At 37.4% G+C, this 17,605-nt stretch overlaps 2 protein-coding genes across 3 annotated transcripts; one reads left to right on the top strand and one right to left on the bottom strand.

Annotated features, from left to right (window-relative positions):
- Positions 1-176: 176 nt before the first annotated feature.
- Positions 177-14,848, top strand: LOC103489706 (uncharacterized). Of its 2 annotated transcripts, XM_008448976.3 has the most exons (6): positions 177-803; positions 1,296-1,524; positions 1,689-2,409; positions 2,539-2,773; positions 3,422-3,504; positions 14,542-14,848. In XM_008448976.3, exons 3-6 carry the CDS (start codon positions 1,711-1,713, stop codon positions 14,611-14,613), a joined length of 1,089 nt encoding a protein of 362 aa, XP_008447198.1. In that variant the 5' UTR covers positions 177-803; positions 1,296-1,524; positions 1,689-1,710; the 3' UTR covers positions 14,614-14,848. The 2 variants fall into 2 exon arrangements, with proteins under 2 accessions (XP_008447198.1, XP_008447196.1); XM_008448974.3 differs by having other exon boundaries at positions 1,296-2,409.
- Positions 14,849-15,246: 398 nt separating this feature from the next.
- LOC103489705 (NAD(P)H-quinone oxidoreductase subunit M, chloroplastic) lies at positions 15,247-17,188 on the bottom strand. The gene is made up of 2 exons (XM_008448973.3): positions 16,609-17,188; positions 15,247-15,503 (listed from the first exon to the last, which is right to left on the bottom strand). The coding sequence occupies exons 1-2, from the start codon at positions 17,047-17,049 to the stop codon at positions 15,315-15,317; spliced, it is 630 nt and encodes a 209-aa protein (XP_008447195.1). The 5' UTR covers positions 17,050-17,188; the 3' UTR covers positions 15,247-15,314.
- Between the last annotated feature and the right edge of the window lie 417 nt (positions 17,189-17,605).

The raw sequence follows: 17,605 nt of genomic DNA on the forward strand, positions 1-17,605 counted from the left end.
AAATCCAATATTTTGTTGGATAATATCTCGCTAACACTTGGTGGGATAAGTAGGCTACATAAGATGTAGACACCTAGCCCACTAAGTTCTACTAATGGTTAGTGGATTATATTGCATGTAATTAACTTATTTAAATGGCATTTTTCAAATTTTTCTGAACTTTTCGCAAGATTTATTTTTTTTTTTACAAAAATTTACCAATTTTTTCTCTTAATCTCAACCTAATTCCTACCTCCAAATTCTCTCTCTAAATTTCCTTTACATGTCGAATCCCACAACCCGGTTCTAAGTTCGAAGAATAGCAAGTGACACTACTGGTGGTTCCGGTTCGAGTTCGTAAAGAGATTATCGAGGAATTGGAAGTCTTCAAAGATATGGTTTTCATTAATCCTAATTGAGTGTAATTAGGGTAGTTATTATGCATGTTAACTTCTAAAAATAGTTTACTTGCAATTAGGGTAAAATTCGTTTCTTATTCCGTTGTGAATGTATTGCTTTCCATTAGGGTTTGGTTTATGAATCCTAGGAGTTTTATCCAAGTGTCCAAATATGGGTTTGCCTTCAAATGTCAAACCCCCTAATTCCAAACCCATGGGCCAAACATTTTCTTTGGCCGCTGCTCTCTCTCTCTCTCAATCCCTCTCAATTTTGCAATGTCTCCCTCTTGCAAACTTCCTAAAAAAACCCTCAAAATTTTGCATTGCCACCATCTCTCTCTCTCAAACGCTCTTTGGTTCAGCTTCGATTTTCCCTTCTCTCTCGCAAACGTTGTTGTCTCTCTCTCACAAGGAGCCCACCAAACCGTGAGTTGTTTCTCCTCCCTCCTCCGCTCGTTTCGCACGGCTTTCATTCCTCCATTTGGTTCATTTGTAGAAGGCTCACCAAACACTAAAAGACCTTTCTTCATCTGAACTTACATATTCGTGTATATTCTATTAACAAGTTGTATGTAGTTCGTAATTCTTGTTTTTTTTATCATCTTCTAGTGGGGTATGGTTGGATCTTAGTTTGATTTTGTTTTCTTAATTTATGCAATGTGATGTGCATGCCTCTTGATTTAAAGTTTATTGTTTGATTTTCTTCATAATTTTACCTCGAGACTTTCTTCATAATTTTACCTCGAAATTTATTGAGATTTGGGATCTTATATCTTTGAATGTATTGTTTACTAGAGTATAGGCATTTAAATCAATTTGTAGCAATATTTTTTTCACTTTTTTTTTTTAATTTTGTCAGTAAAATAAATTTTTGCCATTAATCGAAAGTAAATCCTCAAACCGTTGCTATTTTTCTAGTTGCCCTACTGTATCCGTACGATAATACCCACGTAATATGCACCCAAACGGTCCCCTTGGGAAAATAACTGAAAAAGGGTATTCCAAAGAGGGCAGACTGGCGGGAGCAGACAGAAGAATCATAATTCATTTATGTAGAAGACGAAGGCATTAGGGCAAAGCTTTGAACATTCAGATTACTCATAACAACGCCGGTGGAATAAATCGCTTCCAAGGGAACATCCCACAGGTACCACACCTTTCATCGAAGAACTACCAAAGTTCTAAGTTTTCTTACGCGATTTTTCTGCTCTTAAAAGTGTTATTTTTTGACGCAATGGTTGACGGGAGTACTGGAAATCATTTGCCCCATGATCGTTGGGATAGGACATTATGTCAAATTTTATGTCACAGAACTGTGGAGGAGGAGTCTGGGATGGAAGAATGTGACAAGGACTATCTAAATTTCTTAAATGATTTGACGTATAGTGTGGACAGTAATGATGAGAACGTTGATGCTTGCCTTGAGGATGGTTATAATTCGACTTCACACTTTAACTGGTCGGATAAAAAAGTTGATCCTGTTTATAGGATGTTTTTTCACCATTTGATTGGAGATGGGAAAGCTTATAAGCTTGAAATTCCTTCGGTTAATGGGATGGAAGTGTATGTTTTGAAGTACGAGGAACAGGAACAGGAACAAGAAAAAGAACAATCAAGTCTTAATAGAAAAAGACCTGGAACTACCAGGATCTTAAGGAGTGATTCAAAGAAAATGAAGATAGAGAGCCCACCTAAAGAAAGCCCGGTTTCTTCATTTGAGAAAGAGTTCAAGGTGGATTGTGCAAAATCTGTTGATGGAAATTCAAGCACTATCCCTGGTACACGTCCTCATTCTGCTAAGCATCTTTCCCAATCCAATTCTGACTCGAATTTGATCGATGAAGACTACAAGACATTTTTGACTGATTCCTTTTATGATGATGATCATACATTGACATATACACCAGTAGACGGTAGGTCAATTGTATATGAGGACGGTGAAAGTATCTCTGATTCAGAAGTGCTGATGTTTGAGACTGATCCATGTAAGCAAAACCGTCGTTCCTTTGGGAGAAAATATTCTTGTTCTACTGTGAGTATATCTAATTCTGGTGCAATGATCTCTCTATATTCTAATGAGGAATGATACCTGTTTCTGTCTGTTCTTTGCCCATATTAGTTATTCTATGTCTTACACTGATAGATTTGTGTCTCTTTCCAGGTGGATGTAGATAGTGGGAAGTGTCTTCAGAGTCTTGGTAGACGTACTGGTTCCAATTTCAGGGAAAGGCTCATGAAAGTTCTTAAAAGTCCATACGATGAACGTCAGTATGAATTCTATCTTGATGAAGTAAGTCGTCGTAGGCCACAAGTGCGTCATAGAGAGTTACGTAGTCGAGTGCTAAAAGCATATGCACTGGATTCTTACGGCAAATCATATCTTCATATCCACAGTGGTGAGTTTTCTTAGTCTAATTGTAATTTTCTTATGGAATTATATTGACTGGATTTTTTTGTTATCAACTATCATTCTTCTTCAGTGTGTTTAAAGGTACTTGAGGAATATATTTCCCGTAGAGATTCATCCTAAGAGAGGATCTTCTTACCCTGATCTGATACTTTTATCAGATTTTACTTTCATAATTTGCCCCAATATTTTCTCATTATTAAGATAAAATAGTTTTCCAGTATTCTGACTTTCAAAGAACTAAAAGTGTTAGAAGAAACTATGAGTGTCTACTAACATGGTATCTACTCGATCCATCTACTATATCACACGTTATTTAATGATCTATAAATTTGTTTCATGGTCACACCATTTTGAAATGTTTTGATGTGACAGACATGAAAAAAGTTTCATACTACCATAGGACTAGATATTGGGCCACGGAACTATCTTCTTGCTTGATGTGATGAATTTTTTATCTTAACAAAGGTGTTAAAGTAACCTTTTTGACATGCCCTATTGTTTGTCAATAGATATCCGATTATACTCTTGCTTTTTTCTGGTCCATTAATTTATTTGCATGTACTTTCAGAATTATTTGCATGATGTTTGTTATTGCCGGTATATTAATAGTATCTCCTATGTTTTCTTATGGCAGAGCTTGCTACGAAAATCCAAGCAGTTCAATATGATCGCCTCAGAACCTTGAATCTACTGCGTGGCTTCTTCTATTGGTTGCAGGTAGTTTTCATATTAGTTTAGCACAAATTTTTATTTCCATAGACATCTTCAAAGAATGTCTAAATGGTTAAGTAGCACTTCCTCTCTTAAAAGGTCGGAAGTATTCTTGTTGAATTGAACTTTAAAAAATAGGCATTTTTAGCAATGAGGGGGGATGACACAAAAGTGAAATGAAGTTTTCTCACCAGCCTGTTCTTTTTTTTCCAAACGGAAACAAGTAGTTTTATTAGAGATCATGAAGAGGCGCAAGCCCGGTGGACAAGAGAGTTATACAAGAGCTTACGAGATAACTAGAACAAGATGCAAAATAAAAACTAAACAAAGGAGGTAAGCTAAATTACACAAGACAGTAAAATCAAAAGTGAAAAAACACACACGTTGGGGAAGAATCAAGCTGGAGAAATCAAAGCGTTCCAATTAAGTTAAGATCTTGAATGCTGTAGCTGCTGAAGATCTTTGAGTTCGAACACCAGGAGGAGGCGTTACAATGAGCGATATCAAAGCGGTTCTGATAGAACACCGATATAATATCTATGCTTTATTGATATCTCCAACAGAAATTACAATATAAAAGAGAATTCGTGACCCTCAGATAATGAATCACAAATATAGGAATGAACAATTAACAAACAAATAACTTCTACTATTCAGAATACTAAGAACAAGCAAATCAGAATAACAAGATCAAAATAGAGAACGATAAAAGCCGGCCTTCTGCTTCTCCTCTCTCTCAAGGAGTAATGCAGCCCTTTGCCTTCACCAAAATCTTCCTCTCTCTTCTCTCCGCAACTTCCTTTTTATAACCATCTAACTGCCGACGTATCTAATTATCTATATACCCTTGCCCTATACTAATCTAGGTATCTAACATTACCGGCCCTTCAAAAACACCTTGTCCTCAAGGTGTGCTTACAAATATGATCACAAAATTAACTTTCTTTTTTTCTTTTTCTTTTTTCTGTAGCAACCATTCCCAGCGATCTGCTCTAAAATTTTCCCCTCAGGTTCAAAAAATTCTCGACTCCAATAAGACCCAATGATTTCAGCCCATAGCCTAGAATAATCTCCCTTTAGCCCACAAAACAACCCAATATTTCTGAATCTTCCTTTTCCTAAATACGTTATCATACTTAACCCTTTGCATATCACCACCAAGTGTTTAATTTTCCAACTTTTCTTCTCCAATGGTTTAGGCCAATAATCAATTAAGCCCATAATATAAACCAGAATCATTCTGCCGCCCGTTTCATTTTCGAAAACCCCCTCTCGGCACATTTTTCTTCTCTTCCATTTTTGGGACTCACCACCCACTTCATTTACATAATAATGGGCCTCCACTCTTTTATTTAGAATAAATTGAAGCCCACTTGAAATAGGAATAACCAAGATTTTAGGGTTTAGTTTTCTTGCTCTAACCTTCTTTTCTATCACTTTCTGCCACGTCATTGGCAGCATCACGTGGGCAACTTCTTCCTCTCCTCCACCCAATTCTCCCATATTCCAGATCACTTTCTCAGACAACCGGAGATCACCACTTACCGGTGTTTTCTTTCTCCTTTGCATCCAGACGATTGCCGAAGTCTTCTTTTCCCATCGAAACCAGACAACTTCCGGCCTCTTCATTCTCCATCGTAACCAACCATTTTCTATTTCCTTAAGCAACAACTTTTTCTTCACTCGAGTCTTCGTTTCGGATCTCACTAATAATTCTCGCCAACCTTCCACGATTGTTTCCTGTTTGATTGATAAGGATCGTCCATCGACATTTACTTCCCTCACTAATCGGAATCGCAATAGCAGCCTCTACTTCAATTCCAATTCATCCTTGAATGCATTGCATTCCTCCGATGATTGATAACCATCTAAAGTGCTTCCAACAGAACTACTTACACCAAACACTGGCAACTCGAACTTGTTTTGATTGCTCTCTTTCTCTTCAATTTCTATTTTGAACTTGTTTCGAACACTCACCTTCTCTTCAATTTCTATTTTCTTTGTTTGTACTTCGTTCTCAGTTCTTTTTGTCGATGTCCTTCCTCCGTCGACTATGCTTTTCATTACCGATATTTGTTGTTGTTTCTCGGCTTGATCCTTTAACTTCTAAGTAATCTTCTTGCTCGTCTTCGATCCCTCAATTATTTCAAGTATCGATGCTTCACCTCGCTCTACCTTATTCTCACTCATCTTTATTCGTCTAAATGAATCTTCTGCTTCGCTCGTTGTAGATTTCTCATGAATCATGTCTTCAATATATTTCATTAGTGAATCTTCCTCGATTTCTCTCCTTTTTGTTTCTTCCTTCTCCATCGTTTCAACCTACTTTAACAACCGCGCTTGGTTTTCCTCGATTTGAATCTCCCTCCGATCAATCTCCCCTGCCAAGGACCTCAAAGTTTCTTCCAACTTCTTCGCCATTTCACTCTGTTTTCCCAAGTTTGATGCTCTGATACCAATTTAATAGAACACTGATATAATATCTTGCTTTATTGATATCTCCAACAGAAATTACAATATAAAAGAGAATTTGTGACCCTCAGATAATGAATCACGACTATAGGAATGAACAATCAACAAACAAATAACTAAAACTATTCATAATATTAAGAACAAGCAAATCAGAATAACAAGATCAAAACACAAAACGACAAAACCTGGCCTTCTGCCTCTCCTCTCTCTCGAGTAATGTAGTCCTTTGCCTTCACCAAAATCATCCTCCTCTCTTCTCTCCCCAACTTCCTATTTATAACCATCTAACTGCCAACATATCTACTTACCTTTATATCCTTGCCCTATACTATCTTTATCACAAAAAGATGCTCCAAGCCCATGACAAATTAAAGATTTTAAACAGCCTTTCCCAACAGTTGGCCGAAAACTTACAGAGGAAGAACAAGGGTTGGGAGTCTTCTTCATGCTGTAGACACATTGGGCAAATGGAGGGAGAGAGGCAACTATTAGCTAGCTTACTTTGTAAAACTGAGGAGACATTCAATTGCCCTATCAATCACCAAACAATGATGCTGACCCTTCTTGGACTACGAGACTTCCACTTGGAACTCTGAAATCTCTTCATCTTTAAGCAACTGATGGAAAATTGAGGATCAAGATGATAATGCAGAGCCCCCGTGATCAGCAACCGAACCATTGGGAAGTAATGTTATTTTGAACAACTGTGGAAATGTTAAATGAAGAGTTGACTCACCCTTCCATGGATCTAATCAAAAAGCTATCCTTCTTCTGTTTCTCAATCTAAAGGTAGCCAAAGCTTCTATTTTCAATCATGTTCTGGATATACTCACCCAAGGGCATCTCAATCAAATGTCTTCTATTGAAAGTAGAGACAAAGAACATAGATTTATGTGGAAACCCGAGAACCAGAAGAAAAACCACGATATTTTGTTCTTATTATTTTCTGATAGTAAAAAAAGTACAAAAGGGGAAAAATTTATATGCAACATGAGCCTAATTAAAAGAATAAAAGTTAAGGTAAAGTAAATCTTAACTACCTATGGGCGGGCTTTCATCAAGGTCCAAGCTCACTATTTCTAGCACTCTCCCTCAAGTTTGGACGTAGATATCAATGAGACCTAAATTGCTAACACAAAAGTGATAGTTTTGTCTGAGAAGTCCTTTGGTGAGGACATCAGCAACCCGTTGGCTCGAAAGAACGTACGAAATGCTTATGCTACCATTGTCCAGCCTTTCTTTGATGAAGTGTTGATCAATCTCAACATGTTTAGTCCTATCATGTTGAATTGGATTGTAGGCAATGCTAATGGCTACCTTGTTATCACATAATAATTTCATTGGTATCTCACAATTTTGATGAAGATCAGACAAAACTTTTTGGAGCCAAATTTTCTCACGTATCCTCAAACTCATAGCCCTGTACTCAACCTTAGTGGCTTCTATCCACGACCCTTTACTTCTTACTTCTCCAAGTTACAAAATTGCCCCATACAAAGGTACAATAATCGAAGGTAGATTTCTTGTCAACAATAGACCTTGCCTAGTCTGAATTAGTATAAGCCTCAATAATTTTCCTATCTGTCTTTCTGAACATCAATCCTTTAGTCGGAGTCGTTTTTAAGTATCTCAGTATTTTGTTTACAGCCTCCATGTGTTCCTCATAGGGAGCCTGCATGAACTAGCGCACAACACTCACAATAAAGTAAATATTAGGTTGAGTATGGGACAAGTAAATCAACTTACCCAGAAGGCATTGATATTGTTCTTTATCAACTGAAACTTTATCATCTAAATTTCCCAGTTTATAGTTAAATTCAACGTGATAAATTCAACGTGAGTATCAGCAGGATGACACCGGGTATACTTCCTCTGAGATATGGAGATACCTTTTTTAGATCTGGCCCTCCATTTCAAGAAAATATTTCAGATTTCCCAAGTCTTTGATTTCAAACTCATCATCCATTCTCTTTTTCAATTGAATGATTTCAGTGGTAGTCGTCCTTATATAAAACGATGTCATTAACATAAACAATCAATACTACAACCATTCCAGCTTTGGAGACCTTTGTAAACAAAGTATGGTCAAAGTGTCTCTGACTGTACCCTAGGGAATTGACTAAGATATTAAACCCATCAAACCATGCTCTAGTTGACTGTTTCAGACCATTTAAATATTTTTGAAGTTTATATCTAATGACTGAATTGAGCTTCAAACCCTGGGGGACGGCTCATGTAGACTTCCTCCTCTAGGTCCCCATTTAGGAACACATTCTTGACATCCAGCTGATAAAGACGCCGGTTTTTGTTCACAGCAACAGATAGCAAGACTCTAATAGTATTTAGTTTGGCAATTGAGGAAAAAGTTTCTGAATAATTAACACCATAGGTTTGAGTAAACCCTTTTGTAACTAACCTCGCCGTGTGCCTGTCAAGGGTTCCATCTGTCTTGTATTTGAGAATGAATACCCATTTGCATCCCACAGTTTTATGTCCCTTAGGTAGAGTGTAAATCTACCAAGTCTTGTTCTTCTTAAGGACCCTCATCTCTTCCATGACAACATTTTTCCACTCAGGGCATTCTAAAGCAATGTGGATATTTTTCAGTATCAGGGTAGAATCAAGGCTGGCTGTGAAAGCTTTGAACTAAAAAGATAGGTTCTCATAAGGAACATAGTTAGCAATAGAGTGCTTAGTGCAAGACCTGATACCCTTCCTTAGTGCGATAGGCAGATCAAGAGACGAATCATACTTACTGATATTTTCTGAATGATCCTCCTTAATTTCATTTTTAGTAACTCTTGCACTGACCTCATTTTCATCATTACTACTCTTTCCATCTAAGATGATCTCAGTATCGACATGACCCTGTTCACCTATATTTTCAAGAATGGTGGTCTTGGACATGTCAATTTCACTCATTTTACTTTCAGTATGTGAGTCAAGAGAATCAGACATACCATGATCTTGTAAAGGTTCAAAATCTTGGACTGGACTCGACTGATTAGAAGGAAACCTAACTTCCTTTCTAAGATTCCTCCTATAGTAAGTTTTCCAAGGAACTTGGTTCATAAGTAGGACTGTGTAGAGGATCTAGGCTCGTAGGTAATGAGAGTAGGACTGGTAGACTCTAAGGGTACCACCCAGTTAGAGTTAGACTCTTCACTCTCACTCTCCCCCTGAAGAAGGCTAACAGGAAAGAAAGGATGATTCTCAAGAAAGGTAACATCCATGAAGACAAAATTACTTACAAAAAAGACAAATGAAAGCATTTATGGCCTCGTTGATGCAGAGGGTAACCAACAAAACACAAGCCTAAGTTTGAGGGGTAAAATTAGATGGGTTATTGGTTAGGGCCATGGTTATGAACACAGGCAGTGCACTCGAATACCTGAAGATGAACATAAAAAATGAGGTGGGTAGAGGGATATGACTCTTAAGACACTTTAAGGGGGTCTGAAGTTTTAGGACACGAGAAGGCATTCTATTGATAAGATGAGCTGCAGTGAGAACATCACCTCAGAGATAGGAAGAAAGAGAAATAGATAACATAAGAGAACGAGCGACTTCCAAAAGGTGATGGATTTTGCGCTCGGCTACCTCTTTTATTGGGGGTGTAGGCATAGGAACTTCGGTGGACAATGCCTTTAGAGGATAAAAAATCATTGAGGGTGTGCTTTTGGAACTCACAACCATTGTCACTTCGCAAAATAGCAATCTTTGCATTGAACTGCATTTCTACGGTGTTATAGAAGTCCTTGAAGACAGAGGTGACCTCAGATTTGTCAAAGACGAGAAAGACCTAGGTAAAATAGATATGGTCATCAATAAAGGTTACGAATCACCGTTTCCTAGATGAGGTAGTTATCTTGGATGGCTCCCAAACATCACTATGAACAAGAGTGAAAGGATGGATTGGTTTGTATGGTTGTGAAGGAAAAGGAACTCGATGTTGTTTAGCCCAAATACATACATCACAAGATAAGGTAGGCACATCAATTTTAAAGAAAAGATGAGGAAATAAATGTTTTATATATTGGAAATTAGGGTGGCCTAGATGAAATGTCACAACATACAATCTTGTTCAGAAGTAGTAAAATAGGAAGATAAAAGACTAGTCCTAGAAATGCTACTAAAAGAAGTGTCATCATCAAGGAGGTAGAGCCCCCTACTATATCAGGCAGTGTCAATCATCTTCCTCGAGCTCAAACTTGAAAAGAGACAGAATTAAGTAAGAATATTGCTTTGTAGTTTAACTCATAAGTAATCTTACTTATAGAAACTAAATTATAAGAAATTTTGGACACATGCAAAACATTATGTAAGGAGAGCCTTGCACAGGGAGAATCTTCCCCTTCCTAGCAATGGGGGCCAAGGAGCCATCTGCAATTCTAATTGTTTCATTGCTAGCACATGAAATATAAGACACAAAATGTTCAGAGGAACTAGTCAAATAATTTATGGTGCCAGAATCCAGAATCCAAGAGTTCTTCCCATCAACACTAATAAGACCGAAGGACTGAGGTATACTTGATTGGACAATGTCACATAAATAGAAGAACTGAGATCTGTCTGATTCTCGTGTGGATCAAGTGGTTGAGAAGGTTCAGTAGACTCACTCACATACGCCCTCCCTGTGTTCTGTTTGTCATTGGGAGAGCGTTTCTTACCTTCGGGGCTCAACTACGTAACTTCCAACACTGTTCTTTGGTATGCCATTGTTTTTTGCAATGCTCACGAACAGGAATTGGTTTTTCCATTGTGCTTGTCACTACCATTGGTAAAGGACCTTGCACTAAAAGCAGCGGAGTCAATAGTAGGAGTTGTCGAAATATTCGTAGCATTTGCAGACTTTAGAACAAACTTCCATCTGGGAGGGAATTGGCCTCTGGCCTTAATACACTCTCGAACTACATCAAACTTAGGATTAACACCAACAAAAAAGTCATAAATCTTGTCAATCTCTTCAATTCTAGAGTATTGCAAACCATCACTGGGACTGCTCCAGACTAGTTCTCTGAATAGGTCCATTTTTTGCCAGATAAGAGAAAGCTTATTAAAAAAGGATGTGACATCCATGGTTCCGTGCTTGCATTCATGAACCTACTTCCTTAGTGTATATAGGCGAGAGGCATTCTGACGTTTGAAGTAGAGTGTTTGGGTCATGTCCTAAATGTCTTTGGCTGTTGCAGCATACTATAACGGCTTGCCAATCTGGGGTTCCATATTGTTGATCAATATGGATCAAAGAAGAGAGTCCTCTCCCTTCCAAAATCGTTCCTGTGGGTCACCCGATGGAGGACGAGGTAATTTTCCTGTCAGAAAACCAAACTTTTGTCGTCCTTCAAGGATCATTTCACTGACTAGGACCATGAGAAATAGTTATATTAGATTCTTATAATACATTGGTATAGGAGTGTTGGATGTTGTCCTTAAGGTAGCCTCAATTGCTACAATTTATTGTCGAAACCCTTTTGGTTGTTGTTGAGCTATTCTTGAGGAAGCTTGCACGTTAAGGTTGGAATGTAACGAAGATTCACCAAACTCAAATGTTGAGTGAATTTGAGGATTCTTATCATTGGGATGATAACTTAGGTTAGTCGGTGGCAGGGCAAACAAATTTGACGGCAGAAGCGGTGATGGCTGGCCGGAATTAGGTGGCAATACATGTATCAAGGCATGGGGAGCAATATAGGCCGCAGATGAAAAAGAGGGTTGAACAGATGGGATGGTCGGCATTGTCTGAGGAGGATGGACCGACGCGTGTAGCTCCGGTGGCAGCGCATGAGATGTGTTTGGCGGTGTGGACGGCGACAAAATTGACGGGAATGCATTGGCCAACGTTGTTTGAAGGCTGTGGAACCATTCATCCATGGTAGCACTGATCCGAGCATCGACGGTGGCAGCGGCGGCGGCACTAAAACGGTGGCTATCTCCTCTGTTTGATTTTCATCACTAGTCGTGTTGTCTAGGGTTTGTTCAATATCCCACTCTAATACCATATTGAAAGTAAAGACAAACCACACAGATTTATGTGGAAACCCGAGGACTGGGAGAAAAATCACGCTATTTTGTTCTTATTATTTTCTGATAATTAAAAGAGTACAAAAGGGAAAAATTTATAGGCAACACGAGCCTAATTAAAAGAATAAAAAATTAGCGTAAAATAAATCTTAACTACCCATAGGTTTTCATCAACGCCCAAGCCCACTATTTCTAACATCTTTTTTGACAATGTGATAATTCAAAGAGCCTTTCTCGTGGACGCTCCTGATAAACCTTTCACCACAGCAAGTCTTCTTCTTCCATGTATCTCCACCCCCAATTTGGCTAGAAGAGCCAAGTTTTTTATTTTAAGGTCCCCAAGGTCGAGGCCTACATCCAAAGATGATTTATTGACCATTTTACAATTGACATGGCAGTTTAATTTACTGCCCTCATGACCCTCCCAAAAGAAATTCCTCAGAATTCTTCCCAATTTTGAAGAGACTCCTTCTGGCATTCAAAATGTAGACATGTAGTAAGTGGAAAGATTTAAAAGTATAGATTTACAAAGGGTAGCTCGACCCCCTCTCGAAAGGTTAAACCTCTTCCATTTATTCAACTTTATTTGGACTTTATCAAGCACCGGTGCCAAAAAGAGGAAAGTTTGGTGTACCCCCCTAACGGCAATTTGAGGTAGATCAAAGGGGGTGATCTACCTTCATCCCAAAGAGCCTCAGTGGACAACAAATCTATCTCTTCCACATTGATCCCACGTAATGTCGACTTGTCCCAATTCACTTTTTGGTCAGAGCACCATTCAAAAAGCTTTATTGTTTGTTTCAAATTTTCTAACATGTTGTCATATTTGCAAAATAGAAGGGTATCATCCGCAAATTGGAGCATAGGAATGTGAATGTTATCCATTCCCACTGCAAAACCTTCATAAAAGCCATTCTGGTGTAGATTTTCAATTAGTGTACCAAGGACTTCACCAACAAGTAGAAAAAAGAAAGTTGAAAGAGGGTTGCCTTGTCTAACTCCCCTTGTAGCCAAACACTCTTGCCTGTCATTGATAAAAACTGAATATCTCAGGTTCTTGATACAACCCTGGATCCCCTCAATCCACTTGTGGTTGAACCTTTTGCTTATCATGATTTTTTTGTTCTTTTTTTTAGGAAATCCCACTCAACCCTATCAAATGCTTTTTCCAGTTCAAGCTTGAGAAGCCGACCTTTCTTTTCTTTGCCTTGTACTCCTCAACAATTTCATTAGCTACAAGGATCGGATGAAGTATTTGCCTTCCTTCTATAAATGCACTTTGCGAGGGGGTAATGATACTTGGCATTACCTTTTTAAGTCTCTCAAGCTAGCACTTTGGTGATTACCTTGTAGGTTAAGGTTGTAAGACTGATTGGCCTGGATTTGATGGCTACTGCATTTTTTTTTCTGGATCAAGCGGATGAAATTCTCCTAAAAGCAAGCTTTCAGTTTCCCATTCCTATAAAAACCCTCACAAACCGAGATGAAGTTTAACTTGACTAAATTCCAATGCTCAATTAAGAATTCAATCATAAAGCCATCGGGACCTAGGGCCTTACAATTTCCAACAGAGGTAACAGCTGCTTTAACTTCCAATTCAGAAAACTATGCTGTGAGCATAACATTCTGAGAGGGGTTTATACAAGGCCAGTCAAGGTTTGAAGGGATACATCTTGGGCCAGGGCTTTTGGAGAAAAGCGTGGCATAGAACTCCAGAATCAGGCTTTCAAATTCTCTAGAGGAATTGGTAGGCTCCCCAAGATCGTTAACTCAGTAATCAGGTTTTTCCTTTTTGTAACTGCGAGAAATCTGTGGAAGAAGCTGGTGTTTTCGTCCCCTAAGCGAATCCTGTTCAACTGGCTTTTCTGAATTAGATTCATCTCCTCAATTTTGTGTAAGGACATCAATTCCGCCTTCAATGAAGATCTGGATTCTAGTTCAAATTCGGAAAGAGGTAACGAGTCTGCCAAAGCATCCCACATTTCTATGTCCCGAGTCAGTTCTTCTTCTTTGTCTGTTTTTTCTGAACTTCAGCTAGGCCGCCCTTCTCAACTTATCACCAAGTACAAAACCTGCCCAGCCTTCAGAACCCCTGTTAGTCCATGCTCTTTATACTGCCAAATTACACTCTTTGTCGAGTAACCAGTTGTTGCATAATCTTATGAGGGAGGGCCCCCAAGTAAATGATCCAACCTCAACCAGAATGGGGAAGTGGTCTGAGAATAAACGAGCTTGCCTAGAAGCTCTTGTGTTTTCGAATTCATCATCACAAGCTTCATTAATAAAAAATCTGTCCAGAACTGATCTTGCAATTGAAGCCCCTTCTTGAGACCAAGTGAACTTACCATTTCCAAGGGGAATTTCCAGCTGCATAGCTTTGTCAATGAAGCTATGAAATAGCTACATTGTTGAAAGTACCTATACTGAATTTATATTCTTAGGTTTTTCTTTTCCCCCTAGAACTATTCTGTAAAACTCTGCTCATTTTGTTAGAAGTATTGCAATCTGAGACGCATTTTTTTGATTATTTCTTTCTTTGTTTTCCAGAACTTATCACACGAGGATGCGTTTCAGCCTTGGATGGATCCATCATGCTTGAATGTGTTGCCACAGTCATAACTTGGAAGTTTAGGATAATTTGGCTCTTGTTTCACGTTATATGAATCCAGATAAAATGATATCATGAATCTACTTTGGTTGGTCGTGGGTTTCATGTTTTTGTAATTATATTAGAAATTAAATTAGTACGTGATATCCATTACATTGTAACTCTTGCTGAGCCCATGACATTGAAGTGTAGAAGAAACACATTCATTCTGCTTAGATGTCGCATTGCGTCTTTCCTTTTTATTCATTTGGATGACTTCAAAAGGACCAAGATTTCAGATCATGAGACAGGGAATCGAGAGAGAACAAACTATATCACTCTGACTTCAGCTTAAACAATTCTTGCACTCTAAACATTATTTTAATAACTCCAAATTAAACAACTCTGTTCTCTAAACACAAACTTCATACTAAACAACTCTGCATTCTAAATATATATTCAATTACTCGTATCCGAACTAGCTCATAGTTTCAATTTGGTCTCTCGAGAGTTTTAAAATGTCAACAAAAGGTTGACAATGCATAAGTCTTTATCTGGACAGTGGCATGTCTTTCTTTTCTTATTATGGTTTCTCCCCAATGATAGTAGGTTTTGAAGGTATAAACTACAATTTGTAGAGTTTATGCATTGATGCAGCATCAAAATGAGACGAAAGTGAATAATATTTATGATTCTATTTGGAAGACAACATTTAATTACATTTGTAAAATATTCATTGTGATTGTAGATCATCCTGAGGTAGATCGTTGGCATTGAACATAATTCTTGGCTTTCCCATGCTGAAGTTGAGGACCCTTGCATTCATATTGTACTTGATTTCTCCATCATAAAGCATCTTTCTTATGTAGTGTTCTATGTCTGAACCTATTAGCCTAAGTGTATATTCTGTCAATGGAGCTCCCTGCTTTCCACAAATAAACACACACACGTGTCATCAATATAATTTAATTGTCACACTAACTTCACAGATCTAAGTTACAAAATATGTGTATGCCACGTCAGTAATATTGCCCTTCTATCATTAGAGTAGAAATTTTGGATGAGACCTAAAACAAGTAGGGTGATGACTTGGAATGCCCTGGGTCTTTGGGTCCCAATATCCATACCAAGTCAAATGTTTTTATTTTTGTAGGCTCCAAATTTCACCAACTATTCCAACAAATTTATACTTCAAACATAGTTATAGGTTAGAAACATTCTAGAGAAGTCAAAGTAATATTACATCCAAAAACTAGGATGTTCTCTGTATTTAGTATTTAAAAAGAAAAAGATTGTCTATCAATTTAATGGAATCAAACTAAAATTTGGACGATGATAAAAAATCTATTGCCTTCAAATTCATTAACGACGGGTTTACTAACATCTTGTTTACTTAATATTTACATTTTCAATTTCTTATCTACTTTTTGCATTTCTAAAACATTAAGCCTATAAACACTCTTTTCACATTTAAATTTTTTGTTTTGTTTTTTATTTTCTACTGATGTTTTCAAAAGTTAAACCAAGTTTTAAAAACTAAACAAAGTAATTTTTACGTTTTTTATTTTTATTTTTAGAATTTTACTAAAAAATTACATTTTTATTTAAAGGAGATGAAAATCACCCTAAGAAATTGGGAGAAAAAAGACTTATTTTTAAAAATCCAAAATCAAATAGTTAACCAAATAAACCCCAGCAATAAAAGAGATAATATTACGCTTTGGTATTATGATTTCATCCTATAATTGCTGCTTAGAATATAAATATATTTTACAAAATTTCAATGTCAAATATTGTGGGCTTCAATTGTTGTTTTGTCAATTGAACCATACATACCTTTGTATAGGCACTAACAACAATCAATAAAAGTACATCAACGTATTTATACATTCTTTAGCTCAATTAGTATAGTATTAGCTAGTCCGATTTTATTAACAAATACGTCGATTTGAACTTTTCACAGAGCTAACCCCTGATATAACAAAGAATCCTAAAATACTAAAAAGTGAGAGAGAAAGAAAAAGTACCTCATAATGATCCACAAGCTCTTGGAAGTAAGCATAGACTTTATTGCAAGTTTCAGGATTCCAAAGGAACTCATTACTTGGATCCAAAATGAGAGTAAGTTTATCCATTTGAGTTTGATCAAACTCACAAGTAACCGGGTCAATGTAAGCTGCATATATTCTTACATGTCTTGTCACACTGCTAAGCCATTGTCCTCCATACTCTCTTCCCATGTTTTTGCTCTTCACATTCTGTTGTACTTCGACGGGTCGCAGCGGCGATGGTTTCGGCGTTGCCTGTTCTTGATCTTCTTCCTGGTCTCCAACTTTTAGTTGCTCTGCAGCTTCATTGAGCTGAGCTGAGATGGGAAATCTGAGTGTGTGTTTTGTGTTTTGTTTGCCATTTTTCCAACCCACCATAGAAAACATTATGTAAGATGAAGCTGCTGCTGCTGTTGCCATGGAGGAATTCTTTTGGTGTCTATCTTTTAGAAAATGGTTGGTTTTGATTTCTCTGTTTTATAGTTTTGGAGTATTTTCCTTTTTTTCCTTCCGAATGGCTGACTTTTTTTTCAAATGAAATGAGATCCAATTGTTTGTGGATAAGATTTTTTTGGTTCTGTTTCATCATTTGGTGCACTTATTGGCTGGTTTTCTATTTCTCTTTTCTTTTTAATTAGACCCCCAGAAAAGAGAAGACCCAGAAAAAGGGATTATAAACTTTTGGGAATTCATTTATAGGTTTGATTTTGTCCCTAAGGTTTCAGTCATTTAATGCTAATATTTAGGGTTAAAAACTTAAAAGAAAACATATTCAATCCATTCCATCCCACTGTTTTGATGGAAGTTTAGCTTAGCAGTAGTTGACATGACATTCCATGTCAAAGATAAGAAATTCAATCTCAACAATGAAAAATTATTTGGTAAAGAGATGTTTGTTTCATTTATTTGTCAAATATTCATCGGGCATACATTATTATTCGATCCAAATTTTTATTAAAAAGTTTAGGTCCCATAT

The sequence above is a fragment of the Cucumis melo genome, chromosome 1, assembly GCF_025177605.1.
Source record: "Cucumis melo cultivar AY chromosome 1, USDA_Cmelo_AY_1.0, whole genome shotgun sequence".
NCBI lineage: Eukaryota > Viridiplantae > Streptophyta > Magnoliopsida > Cucurbitales > Cucurbitaceae > Cucumis > Cucumis melo.

What these genes read in the sequence shown, in the direction of transcription:
- LOC103489706 (XM_008448974.3), top strand. Translation starts at nt 1,612, where the DNA reads ATGGTTGACGGGAGTACTGGAAATCATTTGCCCCATGATCGTTGGGAT. An exon ending in GAAAATATTCTTGTTCTACT is followed by an intron (nt 2,410 to 2,538) that starts GTGAGTATATCT and finishes GTCTCTTTCCAG; the next exon opens with GTGGATGTAGATAGTGGGAA. An exon ending in ATATCTTCATATCCACAGTG is followed by an intron (nt 2,774 to 3,421) that starts GTGAGTTTTCTT and finishes TTCTTATGGCAG; the next exon opens with AGCTTGCTACGAAAATCCAA.
- LOC103489705 (XM_008448973.3), bottom strand. Translation starts at nt 17,049, where the DNA reads ATGGCAACAGCAGCAGCAGCTTCATCTTACATAATGTTTTCTATGGTG. An exon ending in AGCTTGTGGATCATTATGAG is followed by an intron (nt 15,504 to 16,608) that starts GTACTTTTTCTT and finishes TGTGGAAAGCAG; the next exon opens with GGAGCTCCATTGACAGAATA.